General features: G+C 35.6%; 1 protein-coding gene across 7 annotated transcripts in view; it reads right to left on the reverse strand.

Annotated features, from left to right (window-relative positions):
* Positions 1 to 16,276, reverse strand: part of Pcdh19 (protocadherin 19) — a 139,412-nt gene that overhangs the window by 43,364 nt on the left and 79,772 nt on the right. For 5 of the 7 annotated variants that reach the window (XM_087196649.1, XM_021250458.2, XM_004872593.4 and 2 more), the window contains one exon: positions 14,047 to 14,219. In XM_087196649.1, the coding sequence (XP_087052775.1) occupies positions 14,047 to 14,219 (173 nt within the window). The remainder of the gene's footprint in view (positions 1 to 14,046; positions 14,220 to 16,276) is intronic. The other 2 variants (XM_087196650.1, XM_087196653.1) reach the window with 1 other exon arrangement.

Below are 16,276 nucleotides of genomic sequence, written 5' to 3' on the forward strand. Positions count from 1 at the left end.
TTGAGAGGAAAACCACTTCAGTGTTGTAGTGAATTCCAAATTGGGTGCATATAAGAGGAATTACAGCCATCTTTTCAGCTGATGAACTTATAATCAATAATACCATAAGAAAGGAGACTGAGTGTGACTTGAAACAAATTAGTTGGGCTTGTGAATAGTATACAGTTCTAGGATATGTTCCACATAAACCTCAATTTCATAACAAGATTCCATGTTTAAGAAGCAGAATGGGACCACAAATATCCATGCAAAGAATTGAGGAGGAGCCAGAAGTTTACTAACCCTAGCATTACTCAACCTAGAGATAACACAGATAGGAAAAGATTCAAACCCATTTGTACAACAAATCCTAAAATCTCTGGGACTTCTAACCACCCTGCTTGCCAATTCGTCTTCTTAGAGATTGCCTGCAGGAATTATATAAGGCAAAATTTTATCCCTACAAAAAGGTGGTGAATTTACCTAATAAGTTCAAGGAGGGAATGCATTGACTAAGAGATTTTATCGTGACTCCCAAACTCAGCACTAAGTCTCCTCAGGAAACAAATCAGATGGTAAACTTGCCAAAAATGACAATACTTACTTGTTATTAAAGTATTCTGAAAGCTATTGAGAAATAACATTTCAAATAGGACCACTGAGCTATAAATCCCAAGTTTAAGAATTTTCCAAATGATTACATCATTGTTGAGTAGAGACAGCAGTACTTGCACGGTTCTCAGAAGATACACACTGAGAAGTGCAGGTACTCTGAAACAGGTGTCGGGTGAATCCCCAAATATAGGAAGGCAACATGAAGAAGAAGCCCACCAGGTGAACTTCCATATCAGAGATATTTAGAAAGGGAAGCTGGGCCATTCCTTGATCCTAGCACTCCTTACACCCCAGGTCCAGTGAATATTCCATCTAATCCTTTGAAGGAAGAAGTCAAGAACTGTAGCATTGGCTGGGCTGCTGCAATTGGCATCTAGCCTAGCAACCATGATAAAGTGTCCATCTTTCCTAACTCCCTTCTCACTGGGAGAGGACACAGGTGAGATATTCACAGAACAGGGCACCAGAGAATCTGAAAGCCAAAAAATCATTCAGAAGGCTGTGACTAAGTAAGGACTGATATGACTATGGGAAAGAAAGAAACAAGGGCACGGTCTGGGTTAAGGACTAGGAATCAGATTCTGAGAGAGCCGTGGCTCAGTAAGTCACAATAGTGGACAGATGGAGCAACCAGTGATCCAGCAGAAGATAAACAACACTGTAGCAGTGGCCAAGAAGACATTCTTCCATCACTTCCCCAAACAGTGGCAAGTTCTCTGCCCACAGGATGTCCTGCCCACTGTCTGCCATTTAGATATAGCAGAACTGGATGTCTGCATGGAATCCCTCCCACTGTTAGCCAAAAGATGCTAAGCTCTGTGATCACTAAACACCTTCAAAATTCATAGAGAAGTAAAGACTTTCCAGGACAAAGAGATTCTAAAGAAATTCATGATCACAAAACCAGCATTGTAGAAAGTACTCAACAGAGTCCTAGGCAGAGAGAGAAAGGTCAAAATTAACAAAAAGCCCAAAGGAAAGAATACATCTCACTGGGCAAAGAGGTAAACAAAGGAAAAAGGAATCAGCAATGAAAAAATAATGCAATGACAGGATTCACTAAACAATTTTCAGTAATAACTCTCAATGTAAATGTTCTTAATTCCCCAATAAAGACACAGATAGAAAGGTTGGATCAAAAAATGAAAAGCAACTCTATATTATCTACAAAAGACTCCTCATCCACAAAGAAACATATAGACTGAAAGTGGAAAACAGTAAAACTCTATGCAATAGAAGTCAATAAGCAAACTGGAGTAGCTATCCTATTTTCAAACAAAGTGGACTCAAGCCAAACTGATCAGAAGAAACAAAGAATGTCACTGCATATGGTTAATATGAAGAGATAGAAATTGTGAATATATATTCATGGAATGCTGGAACACCCAACCTCATAAAACAAATGCTACCAGAAATAGATGGTCAGACAGATATCAATATAATCATAGTGGGAGATTTCAGTATTCCATTATGATGAATGGTCAGATAAACCAGACAAACAAACAAAAACAAAAACCAAAGAAATATCAAAGAGTTGAACTACACCATCAAATCAATGGACTTAATAGGTATCTATAGAATGTTTCATCCAACAAAAATAGAATACACATTTTTCTCTTCAGCAAGCGGAACTTTATCTGAAATAGAATATATTTTAGGTCACAAAGCATGCTTGAATACCAAAGATTTGAAATAATCTCCTGAACTCTATTGGGTTATAATGTAAAGAATTCAGAAATAAACAGCGACAGAAACTATGCAAATATATGGACTCAAATAATATACTCATGAAAAATAAATGTGTCACAGAAGAAAGTAGGGAAAAATATAATATTCCTATCCTTAAACAACAATGAAAGCACAACCTAAGAAAAACTATGGCACACAATGAGAGCAGCTCTAAGAGAGAAGTTTATGGTTGTGAATATCCACATTAGAAAAACAGAATGAGTCAAAATAAGCTAGTAATACATTTCAAGGTCCTAGAAAAACAAGAGCAATCCAAATCTAAACTGCTACAAAGAAGAAACTTGAAAAGATCAGAACAGAAATTAATGAAATAGAGACTTATAAGAAACAATACAACTTGAGGCATTTTTAGATAAATGGATGCACCTAGAGACCATAAACTTAACCGAAATAAATCAGACACACAAGTTTAAATTTCACATTTCTCTTGTGTGAGAAAGCCAAAGTATAAATAAGATGCAGAATAGAAAATAGATATTAGGAAGTAGGAAGAACTTTTTCAAATGGGAAGGGGAACAAAAGATGGGGAAGGAGGACAGAAGGATGGGAAAGGGAATATAAAGGATAAAAGAGTTGAAGGAAAAAACAGAAACAGAGCTTTTGTACATAAGGAGGGGAAAATGAGTTAGAAGGAGGGGAGGGGACAGGGGCAAAAAAGAATTAAGATGTGTTATGTACATGTACAAATTCCTCATGATGAATGTGATCATTATGTACTTTAAACATGTACTAAAAATAAATAGGGCTGGAGATTTAGCTCAGTGGTTCTGCCACCTGTCTCACAAACACAAGGTCCCAAGTTCGATCCCCAGTACCAATAAATAAATAAATAAATAAATTCTCAAAAATACAAAGGATCAACATATCAAAGAGTTGATTCTTTGAAAGGATAAAAAAATTTGATAAAACCTTAGTCATACCAAAAAAAGGGAACATATTTATATCAATGCAATTGTAAAAGAAAAAAAGGCAAAATCAAAGAATACTACCAAAATTCAGAGGAATATAAGAAACTACTTAGAAAAATCATATTTCCATAAATTCGAGACTCTAAAAGAAATGGCTAAATTCTTAGAAACATATGAGTTACCAAAAAAAGACCAAAGATATAAAAACTCTAAACAGACTAATAATAGGAAATGAAATTGAGGAGTAAATGAAAGAAATCCTACCAACTGAGAAAGGCTCAAAACCAATGGATTCACCTCTGAAATTTACCACAACCAGGGAAGAATTAATGCCAATATTCCTCAAATTCTTCCATGAAATTAAAAGAGAAGGGACACTGCAAAATTTATTCCTTCAAGTTGGTACTGCCCTGATAGGAAAAGCAAATGAGGATTCAACAAAGGCCACGAATAACAAATGCTGGCAGGGCTGTGGGGAAAAGGAACTCCTCCACTGTTGGTGGGAGTGTAGATGGGTGCAACCACTGTGGAAGTCACTTTAGAGATTCCTCAAAAAACTGAAACTAGAGGTTCCATTTGACCCAGCTACTCTCCTTCTTGGTATCTTCCTGATAGAATTAAAAGAATCATATCACAGCAATATATGCACACCCATATTTATAGCAGCAAAATTTGTAATAGCTAAATCTTGCAAACAGCCCCAAGGCCCATCAACCAAGGAATGGATAAAGAAGATGTGGGGTTTTTTTTTCTTTCTTTCTTTTTTTTTTTTTTTTTGTACTGGGGATCGAACTCACTACGTTGCGCTTGCGAGGCAGGCAGCAGAACCACTGAGATAAATCCCTGGCCCAATGTGGTTTTTTTATACAATGGAGTACCACTTCACCATAAAGAAGGATAAATTTGAGACATTTCTAGGTAAATGGATGCACCTTGAGACCATACTCTTAAGTGAAATAAATTGTACACACATGTTCAAATATTGCATGGTTTATCTGGTATGAGAAACTGAAAGGGTATGTAAGAACCAAAATGTATAATAGATATTGTGAAACAGAAAGAAAATGTTCAAATGGGAAGGGGAACTAAGAGGAGGAAGGGGAAATGAAGGAAGGGAAAAGAGAAAAAAGGAAAAAACTGTAAACAAAGCTTTTGTAAATGAGGGAAAGAAGGGTTGAAGGGAAGGAAGGGGAATGGGAAGAAAAGATGAATCAAGATATATCATGTACAGGTACAAATTGCCTAAGTTGAATGTGATCATTATGTATATCTAATATGTACCAATAAAATTAATTACTTTCTAAAAATTTAAAACAAATTAACAACAAAAAAGTCCAATTTCCATAATGAACATGGGTGCAAATATACCTCAACAAGGTATTTGCAAAGAGAATGCAACAAATCATTAAAAAGATCATACATCATAATCAAGTCAGCTTCATTCCAGGGAAGTCAACATATGTAAATCAATAAAAGTAATACACCACATAAACAGAAATAAGGGTAAAAATTGCATGATCATTTCAATATATGTAGAAAAGGTCTTTGACAAAATCTAACACCCATTCATGATAAAAAATATCCTGATGAAAATAGGTATAGAAGGACATTACTTTAAATAGACAAATGACAAACCCACTGCCAATATAATAGTAAAGGGGGAAAACCTGAAAGCATTCCTTCTAAAATGACCAACAAGACAAGGGTGTCCACCCTCACTGTTCAATAATTCTGTTCAATAATTTCACCAGACCAATTAAGCAAGAGAAAGAAATAAAAGGGATATGTATAGGAAAGGGAGAAGTCAAATTATCATTTGTAGATGACACGAACCTTTACATAGAAGAATCATGATCTTAGAGCTAATAAACAAGCTCAGCAATGTGGCCGGATACAAACTCAACAGACAGAAATCAATAGTGTTTCTGAAAAACCAATAATGAACCGACCATGGAAGAAATAAGGAAAATGATCACATTTACAATAACTTCAAAAAAATTAAATACCTAGGAATTAACCTAAACAAAGAAATGAAAGACCTCTATAATGAAAATTATAGTAGTCTGAAAAAGACAGAAGAAAACATTAGAACATGAAAAGACAGTCTTTGTTCTCAGATTGACAGAATCAATATTGTAAAAATTGCCATATTATAAAAACTTAGAGAATTAATGCCATTTTAATCACAATATCATAAGGATTTTTCACAGAACTAGAGAAATCAGTCTTAAAATTTGTGTATAACTAGAAGAGACTCAAAATGTTCAAAGCAATCCTGAACAATAAGGGCAAAACAAGTGGTATTATAATTCTCTACTTCTGGTTACACTACAATGCAACAGTAAGCGTGGTACTGACACAAAAATGGACATGTTGGCCACTGGCATAGAAGAGAGGATGCAGATACAACACCAAGCACCTTCAGCCATGGATAGCTGATAAAGGGGCCAACAACATATGATAGAGAAAAGATAGCCTCTTGAACAAATGATGCTAGGAAAACTGGTTATCCACATGCAGAAGATTGAATGTAGATCCATATCTTACCCTGTACCAAAATAAAATCAAAATGGATCTAGACCTAGATAGGAAAATACTCCACGTCTGTAAGAAAAACTTGGTAAATCTCTTGAAGACGTAGGTAGGTATAGACAAGGATTTTCAGAAAAGAATCCCATCTGTAAAAGATATAATACCAAGAAATAACAAATGGGATGATACCAAATTAAAAAGCTTCTGCAGAGCAAAGAAAACAAAAAACAGAATCATTAGACAACCTATAAAATGAGAAAAAAAAATTTTCTCATTTCTCAGCTACTCCTAAAACAAGTGACTAATATCTAGATTATATAAAGAACTCAAAAAAATTAGACCCCCAGCCTGGTGTGGTGTTGTACACTTGTAAACTCAGTACTTAGGCTGAAGTGGGAGAACTACAGCAAGTCCAAGGCCACCCTGGGCTATATAGTCAGTTCAAGGCCAGCCTGAACTACAAAGTAAGATTCTGTCTCAAGACAATAAAAAGCTAAACCTCAAAATGAAAGAATAAATAAATAAATGGGTAATTGAAATGAACAGAAACTTCTCAAAAGAAGAAATGCAAATCATCGGTAAGTTCATGAAAAAGAGGTCAACCTCTTTGGCCATTACAGAAATGAAAATCAAAGCAACACTGAGAGTCCAACTTGCCCCAGTAAGAGTAGCTATCATCAAGGTCTCAAAACACAACAAATGTTGGCAAGGTTGTGGGGAATAATACTACTCAACCATAAAGAATGAAAATTTCATTTGCATGAAAATGAATAGATCTTGACCATAATATTAAATTAAATAAATCAGACACAGAAGGTTAAATATCACATGGTTTCTCTCATATCAGAAACCTATAATATAAATAATTTAAAGAGCAAAACAAAAGAGATGTTAGGAAACAGGGAGGTAGGCTCAGTTGAGATGTGAAGGACATTTGAGGAATAGGGAGAGGAGAAGACAGGGTGGAGAAAGGGGAGAAAAATGAACAAGATGTAATATATATACATAACGATTCCCCCAAGATAAATGTAATTATTATGTATAGCAAACATGTACTAATAAACAAACTTTTCCCATCACCTTTTCTGGGAGGCCATGACAAGAACCCAAGTATCATAAATAATCTGAGACATGTGAATTCATGGGCACAGTGGATGACAAATAAATTTGTAATTCAGTGGGGTCGAAACCAGGAATTTCAATTCAGCCAATTTATCAACCTACTGATGTGGTTATAAACATGGCTTTCTTTTTTTTTTTTTTTTTTTTTTTTGTTACCGGGGATCAAACTCAGGTCCTTGCACTTGCAAGGCAAGCGGTGGAGCCACTGAGCTAAATACCTGGCCCCTGGTTGTAGACATGGTAAGAAACATATCAGCATTGATAATGATCCAGAATACCACCATTCTGACCCAGGTCTCCAATGTGTTTGGTTGGGGAATCAAAACACAAATCAGCTGCATACAGTGGCCCAGGTCTGTAATCCCAGCACTCTGGGAGGCTGAGGCAGAAGGATAATGAGTTCAAAATAGCCTGGGCAAATTAGTGATACTCTATATCAAAATAAAATGTAAAAAGAGTATAGGGACATAGCTCAGTGCAAAAGCCATGGGTCCAATGCCCCATAATGAAAAAAAAAATCCAAATTCTCCAGTTAACGAAGACATGAGTTTTCCCCTCTATATTCTCCTTTTTCATTGAATGCAGAGATTCTGGATTCCAATGCCTAGGACAGTTCTCAGAGAAAAGTTAGAAAATTAAGACACTTGGCCCATAGTCAAGTTAGAGAGCACCCTTGCTTTCACACTGAGCATTATTGAGCTGCAGTAGAGTTATAAGAACAAATCCAAAAGAAACTTGGCAATTTGAAGAAGCACGTTGGTCAAGTGTCTCTCAGAAAAGGAGGAACAAAAATAGTTTGTACCTGTACTTCAAACAATGAAAAAACAATACAAGGTCACTGAACAAAACATTCTTGCTCAGGAAAAAGATTAACAGATGCCTAAAATTATATTTATTTTGAAAATCCTAAGATTCTCCATCAATCATATGTTCACATATGTGAAAAGAAAAATGCAACAGTAATATGCAAATTAGAAAGGTTATAGGAAGAGCCAGACATGAAATCCAAGGTGATCCAAACTTCCTAATACAATGATATAAAATACATTCTCTCAGAGGAGGTGATCCACTCCCAGCGCACAAGAGGAGGCTTCCCGGCCTCCTTCCCCACCATGAGCACAGAGAAGGTGAGCCATGCAGGTGCCAGCAGCACTCCCCACCCCCGTTGAAATGAGAAGACATGTAAACAAGTCTCAAAACCAGACTTCAGATCACCTAGAACAACCATGAAGGGAAACAAGATGGAACACAATGATATTCAACCACCTGGACTCCCTGAACTGGTAACAAAAGAGGATCTGGAAAAAATGAAATCAGAAATAATTTCTCAGATAACAACAGAGATTGTGCCCATAGTGCAAGACATGATTAATGAATCTAGAGAGGGCACAGATAAAAAAATAGAGGAGCTAAGGAACATAATGGAATCCCAACACAGGAAACAAATGGAATACATAAAACAGATGCAAACAAATTTCCAGGAAATTAAAAACTCCATTGAAAGTCTGCACAGCAGAATGAGCCAATGTGAGGACAGAATTTCAGATTTAGAAGATAAGATTGCAATTAGTGACCAGGAAAAGAAAAATTTCTTTAAAATAATAAGGGACCGTGAGAAATCAATCCAGCAGCTACTAGAAGATGTAAAGAAGAATAACAGAAGACTGATTGGAGTCAATGAAGAAACAGGAGAGAGTGCAGATGACATAAAAAAAACTGTTCACAAAAGTGATGGCAGAAAACTTCCCAAGCAGGGGAAAAGAACTGGACATACAGATAAGTGAGGCATATAGGACTCCAAGTAGCCTTGATCAAAAAAATGCACACATAGGGATATAATAGTTAAGATTCCAGAAACCCAACAGAACAACAAAATTCTATAAGCAGTTAGAGAAAAGAAACAAATCACATACAAAGGAAAGCCCATTAGAATCACAGCAGACTTCTCAATGCAAACTCTCAAGGCAAGAAGAACTTGGAGTAATGTATTTCAAGCCCTAAATGAAAACAGCCTCCAACCCAGATTGATGTACCCGGCAAAAACTCTCTTTCAAAATTGCTGGAGAAATAAGATACTTTCATGACAAAGAGCACCTTAGGAACTTCATGAATACCAAACCAGCACTCCAAAAATTTGAGACAATATCCTAGGAAAAGACAACAAGGATCACAACCCCAGGAAACACAGCAGAATGAATCTGTCAGGCGTGACAAGAAATTAAATCCAAAGGGGGAGAATCCAACAAACAGAAAAAGTCATGACAATGATAAGTCAATATGTATGAGTTCTAACCATGAATTTTAATAGTCTCAGTTCACTAATCAAAAGTAATAGACTGGCAGAATGGGTCAAGAAGCAAGAGCCAACAATATGCTGCATACAAGAAACACATTTAATTCAAAAGGAAACTCACAGTCTGAAAGTTGAAGGGTGGAAAACAATAATCCATGTGACAGGAACACAAAGAAAAAAAGCAGGAGTAGCTATCCTCTTTGCAGATCAAGTGGATTTCTAATGAAAATCTGAAACACTCTGGTCCCAAGAATTTCAGATAAGGGATAGTCAACTTGTATGTACAAATATATTGTGAAAATGTGTTTTCATTCCTCTTAAGTAAAAACTTAAGAACAGGACTGTTGGTTCTTAACAGTAATATAAGAAATTTCTATATTGTTTTCCAAAATGGTTTTATCCTTTTACATTCACATTAGCAGTATTAGAAAGTTCTAACTGGTTCACAACTAAGCTGACATTTGTTCTTTTAAAACTTTTAATTTCATCTCCCTAATGAACGTATAATTCAATCTTGTTATTGTACTGATTAGCATTTTTCTGATTCTAGTGTTGCACACCTTTCCTTGTGCTGTACTGGCTATTGATCATCTTCTTGTGTGTATTTTTTAATTGGGTTGTCTATTAATGAGCTGTAAGAGTTCTTTATATATTCTGGTCATAGGTTATATGTGTTATGAATATGGTTTGTTTAAGGACTACTTTTCATTTTAATGATGTTATTTAAAGTTCTAAATTTTGATGGAATCTCATTTATCAATTTTTTTCTTTTATACATCATGTTTTTTTATCCTAGGAAATTCTTGTCTACCCTAAATTCATAAACATTTTCCCTTATAATTTCTTCTTAAAGTTTTATACTTTTAGGCTTTCACATTTAGGTTCATAGATCCTTTCAAGTTATTTTTATGTATGGAAATAAAGGTTTGAGGTTAATTTTTTTATATATAGATACCAGATATTTTAGTGCCATTTGCTGAAAACACTATCTTTTCCTCTGCTGAATTGAGTTTATGTTTTGTAAACTGTTACTGTTAAATAATCTTTTCAAAACTCAGTGGACCATATATGTGTGGTTCTATTTCTAGGTTCTCTGTCTTATTCCAATGATCTATATGACTTTCCTTATGCCAAAACTGCCTTAATTACTGTAGCTTTAGAGGAAGTCTTAAAATTAGGTAATAAATGTTTTCCAACACTGTTTTTTTCTCTTTTTTACTTTCCTAGGTCCTTTGTACTCCTACATAACTTTTAAATTTCAATATCCAATTCTTCATTTATAGCAAGTATACACAGACCTGAATTTTTATATATACCTTGTGTTTTCTAATCCTGCTAAATTCAGATGCAAGTTCTAGGGGCTCCTAGAGATTTCTTAGTATTTTCTCTGTAGATGATCATTTCATCTACATATAAATACTTTACTTCTACCTTGCCAATTCTATGCTATTTGTTTCTTTTCATTGCCAGACTATTTTGGTTTGGGCCTATGTTTCAAAGTTTAATGGACAGATGAAGAGTAGGCATATCTGCCCTTGTTCCTCACCTTAGGGAGAAAGCATTCTATCTTCTCCATTCATGTAAGGTGTTTTTGCTGGAAGTATGGAGTACATGTCTTTGACCTGTTGGGAGGGTTTCTGTTCTCCTTCTAGTCTCCTGATAGCTTTTACCATGAGCGGCTGTAGAGTTTAGTCCAATACTTTTTCTCCAACTACTGAGAGGATCATGTGACTTCTTCCTTTCCTCTGTTAAAATTATGACTTCTGGGGGGTGGGTCTTCCAATGCTGAACCAACACTACCATCCCTATAATAAAACCACATTCTGCATACTGCCAGATCTAACTTCTAATAGTTTGTTTTGTTAAACAAATTTCTATCTATGTTCATACTTTTTTCTTCTATTATCTTTATCCAGTTTTAGTATTAGCACAATGCTGACTTCCTAGAATGAGGGGAGAATTGTTCCTTCTTTTTTCTGTTTTAAATGTTTGACATAATTTATCAGTTAAAATGTATATGAGCCTGCTGTTGTCATATAGGTAGGTTTTCAAGCTAGGAATATACTTTCTTTAATAGGTGCTATTCAAATTTATTATATACTGCAGAGTTAGTTTCATTAATTTGTCTTCCAAGGTACTTCTTAGAAGTTGTCAAATTTATTTCAAAAAAGATTTTTGAAATATGCTTTCTATATCCTTTTAAATTCTGCAAAATCTGTGGTAATATCTTCTAAATCTTGATATTGTAACTTTAAAAATGTATAATTGATATTGTGTAATAGGAAGAAAAAGTCTAAAGGAGTAGGGGAAGTGGGAGGGATAGGGGAAGGAAAGAAGGGAAGAGAAAAAATATGAGAAAAGGAAAACATGGAAACACAGTCTTTGCAAATATGGAATGGTGGAGGGGGTGAAGGGAGGGCAGGGGAAAGGGAAAAAATAAGAACCAAGATACATCCTGTAAAGGTACAAGATCCTAATGATGAATGTAACTGTATTTTATACCTAAAATATACCAATAAACTTAATGGAAAAAAAAGATACATTCTCTTGGGTACATCTGGCCAACACTGGAGTGATTCTCATGGAACCCAAAGAAATATCAAAATCAGAGTTTAGCCTGAGAAGTTCAATACTGGTCAGACATGGTACATTTACCCAGTGACTGTCTTTCAACCTCTGTGTTCTTTATGAGATCACTCTTGATATAAACACTGGTTTAAGATAGTAAATGTTATAAAATGTGAAGTGTTAAAATATTTGCTATTTTTGAGATAATAGTAATCAATCCCAGTTAACTGGTGACACTCTGAGGGGCAAACCTAGAGTTGACTTGGGACACACAATTATGAATCTATAAAAGTCTCAAAACTAGAGGAATATCACAAGGTAAAGAATGAGATGTAAACAAGATCACAATTCCCTTTATACCTAAAATTGATTACTATTTCAACTGGAAAAGAACCAATCCAAGGACTGGCTTAAAACATAGCCACTGTTGGAATAATGGAACAAGTGAAGACACATGCATGCAAATTGAACAATGAGAAACAAAATGTAAAAGTGTTGCCAAAATGAAACAGCAAAAACTGTTTCTATCTGTTCATATGTGTATATGTGCATGTGTATGTGAAATCATCATCTTACGTGTAGGGGGGCTCACTGTCGCGTGTTTTCTTTAGAATGCTCCCATTATAATGCAATCTACACTCTATAAAATACATCCCATTTGTAAGAAACACTTAGAAAATCTAGCTATAGTCCACTGATATTGTTTTCCTACATAAATGTGATTAAAAAATTAAAACATGTTTTTCTAGCCAGACATAAAGTGAGAATCAATTATGACTATTTCTTTTTCTGAAGTCATTTCATTTCAGAAAGCATCTAACTAAAATCCTCTGTGATGTAAAAAAAATCATTTCTTTGAGACACACAACTAGTAAATAATACATATCAGTCTCCATCTTGTGACACACTGCTAATCCTCTGAGAATTAAACTGCCTCTTTCAGTTATATAAATGTTTAACTTTTTTCATCTTTAGTCATAGTTAGTTTTCCAAGAAAGTATATTATCTCTGTAGATGTCACCACTCACCAATTAGGAAAGGCAGCAGTGCACAATTGGTAGTGACCTCTGTATATTATAGACTTTCACACTTGCGTCTATTTTGGAGGGAATGGATTAGACAATTTAATAGACTCTACAGTGACTAAGTTTTTTCTATGGAAAACATTTTGCTTTGTGAATCATGCATTTTTGATTCATTTACAAAACCCAAACAAAACCACTTCATGATGTTTACAGTGAAATGAAACAGCTGAAGACCAGGAAATAATCACCATATTTTGTTTTCTCATCTTTCAGACTTTTAGCAGTATGACTTCCAGCTGAGTTTGAGTCTAGCTTCTCTCAAGAAATAGTCAAGCATTCTGACACTTCAGTGAGCCTACAAACCAAGTTGAACTCTTGTTTCTTAATTGAAAAGGACAAGCTGTTGGCATAACATGTTTGCACTAGTAAAAATTGAAAGTGACATTTATGCCCAAGTCCATCTGAACATTCTGCCTTAGCTGAATTCTACTTATGCATTTATACTCTGATTTATGCCTAGCACACTTTTAAATAGTGCCTCTTGCTGAAACACTGTGGCCAAGTTCACAAAAATAGATTCTCCTTCATACATGAGAATGCCACTTCTGATATGTGCTTTGAGGTGTTCACATTAGCTGAATGTTTTACAGTGATTGAGCCACATCCTCTTACTCTTAGTTCCCATATGACTAATGGCATGGATTTGTGTGATAGCTAGAGGGATTTGACATACCAGCCCTATAGAAAAAATGGGAAGTCTGATACTTTGTATCTTCGGTAAAGAGTACACAATCTGTGATCAGGGAACAAATTCTCTCTCTGGGTAAAGCTAACCAGCCCAACAGAAAAATAAAACCTATTCCTGTAGTCTCTTTAGAGCTGTGTTCCATGTAACTCAACTGATCAGCTGAATTCATGCACTAAAGCAAAAAGAGGCATTTATTTCTGCTGAGAAATCATCTACTCATTTCCTGTGTGTTCTGTGCAGTTAGTATTAAAAAGAACGTATGCAATATGTATATGCAGTCACCTTGTAAAATGGCCAAACTTTATACAATCCTAAAGGATCCACATGGGGTCGAAGAAGAATCTGGCTGGGTGTTCTGACATCTGAAAAACCTGTAGATGTTGCTGACATGTGAACACAGTGGACACCTTCATAATTACTCATGACAGTAAAGTAGTACAGTGTGCCTGCAAATTTTCTGGGTTATATGGAAACTACTGTTGCAACTTACAATGAGCCAGTCCTTACCATGATCAGGCATCTGAGATCCCATGGAGATTACGTTGGTATTTAGCACATCGTTGACAGCAGTATCACAATACAAGCTCCTCTGGACATCATGTTCACTGTCAGTCTGGTCACTCTCTTCATGTCCACTATCCTTCAGGCTGTTTCCCTCTAGGTCTTTGAAGGTGGAGCTGCTGGGTTGAAGAGAGAATGTTATTTCACAACCATGATAGATCTCATTTTTAAAACATTGTTGGTGCAAATGTAAACTAGTACAACCATTACAGAATTCAGTGTGGAGATTTATCAGAGAACTAAAATTAGAAATTCCATTTGACCCAGCTATTCCACTTCTAGGTATTTTCCTCAAAAAGCTAAAGATATTACAGCAATACATGCATGCCACCATTTATAGCAGCACAATTTATAATAGCTAAATCCTAGAAGCAGAATGTATATCCATCAACAGATTAATGAATAAAGAAAATATACATAATAAAACACTACTAAGCTATAAAGAAGGGTAAATTCAAGACATCTGTAGGAAAATAGATACACTTCGAAAATATAATGTTAAGTGAAATAAATACCATATGGTATCTCTCGTTTCAGTAAGGCAAACTGTAAATAATGAGCAAACTAAAGGACTGATAGAAGGAAATAGGGTGATAAATCTTTTGCAAATAGGAAGTCCAAGAGACTGAGTCAGGTGAAGAAAGGAAGGAGAGGAAAGAAAAGTAAAGATTTAAGATGTGTCATGTACACCTATCAAATACCCTCAGTAAACATGAATATTGTATAACATAAACATGAACTAATAACAACAACAACAATAATAATGATAATAATGAGGCTCTGGATTCAGAAAAAAATTAAGTATACCTGAGCATCAACTTTGCTAAAACTAAAATTACTCAATAGGTCAGCTAAGCTCCTCCAAAATATGTCACACAGCTAGCTCAGCCCTATGAACCCACTAGGATGCAGTTCTGTTATGAAAATTCATCCTCTACTTCTTTCATAGTCAGGAAGACCAACTAGACACATATAATTTATAGTGCTTCACAACTTCAAGCTTTATGTACAGATTCAGGGGCTTTTTGTAGATACTAATCCCATAGTTTAAATAGATTCAGTTTTGTATTTTAGAAAAACATGTGGTCTAAAATATATAATAGATAATGTGAAATAGGAAGAAAAGGTTCAAAGGGGAAGTAGGGAGAGGGGGCGGGGAAAAGGAAAAGTAGGAAAGAAAAAAGTATGAAAAAAAGGAAAAAACGGAAAAAAGGAAAAAAATTCTCCCTATTTTGTAAATAGGAAGAAGTGGAGGGGTGGAAGGGAGGGAAAGAGAATGGGAAAAAACCAAGAACCAAGACATATCATGTACAGGTATAAATTCCCAATGATGAATGTCATCATAATGTATACCTAAAATGTACCAATAGATTTATGAGGTAAAAAAATGTGGTCATATACCTCAGAAGAAATGACCTAAATGAATGATATCTGTAGTGGTTAATTAACTAATTGTCAACTTGAGTGGGGAATGCCCAGCTGAATCAAGTCAGCATGGTTGTAGGCTTGTAAGACACACTTAAGGAGGCTTGTTGCCAGAAAAGTATAAAAGGGGAATGGGAGGGAAGGATTTCAGCTGATCTTCCTTGGGAGGGCTTCCTTGTGGCTGCTTTTCTTCAGAAGAGTTTTGGCAGTTTTTCTTCAAAAGAGCTTTGGCTGCTTGCTTTCTTCAGGGTAGCTTCAATCCTCGCCTTCACCTTAGAGGTTGTCTCCTGGCTTCCAGTGCAGATCTCTCAGCCTTCTGGCTCAGATCCTTCCACCCTTTGGCACAGACACTTCAGCTTCCAGCACTGGACATTGGGCCTTTCGGGTGCAGATCCTTTGGTCTCCCATCCTAGATAATTTGGCCTCCTGATGCAGACTTGCTGGACGAGCCCTCAACTGGATCCTTCAGGTCTCCAGCACAGACAGAAATCTTGTACTCCTCTATATCTGACTCTAGTAAACATTGACTAAGAATAGGTTACTCCAGTTTTATAACAAATATTAATTTTTCAACCTGTATTATCTGGCATCTGAAGCAAAATTAAAAGTTCTCTAATCTCAACACAAAAATATCACCTTAAGCTAGAAAATTCAACTCTGAATTGACTGCATTTCACCAGTTGTCAAAACTTGCTTGAGATATATAAGGTGTGGGATATAGTCCATGGGCAGTTAATTAACCATTCCCTTA

This window comes from Heterocephalus glaber, unplaced genomic scaffold (assembly GCF_053883595.1).
Source record: "Heterocephalus glaber isolate CG9 unplaced genomic scaffold, H.glaber_assembly_v1.0 deba00001613, whole genome shotgun sequence".
In the NCBI taxonomy this organism is placed as follows: Eukaryota; Metazoa; Chordata; class Mammalia; order Rodentia; family Bathyergidae; genus Heterocephalus; species Heterocephalus glaber.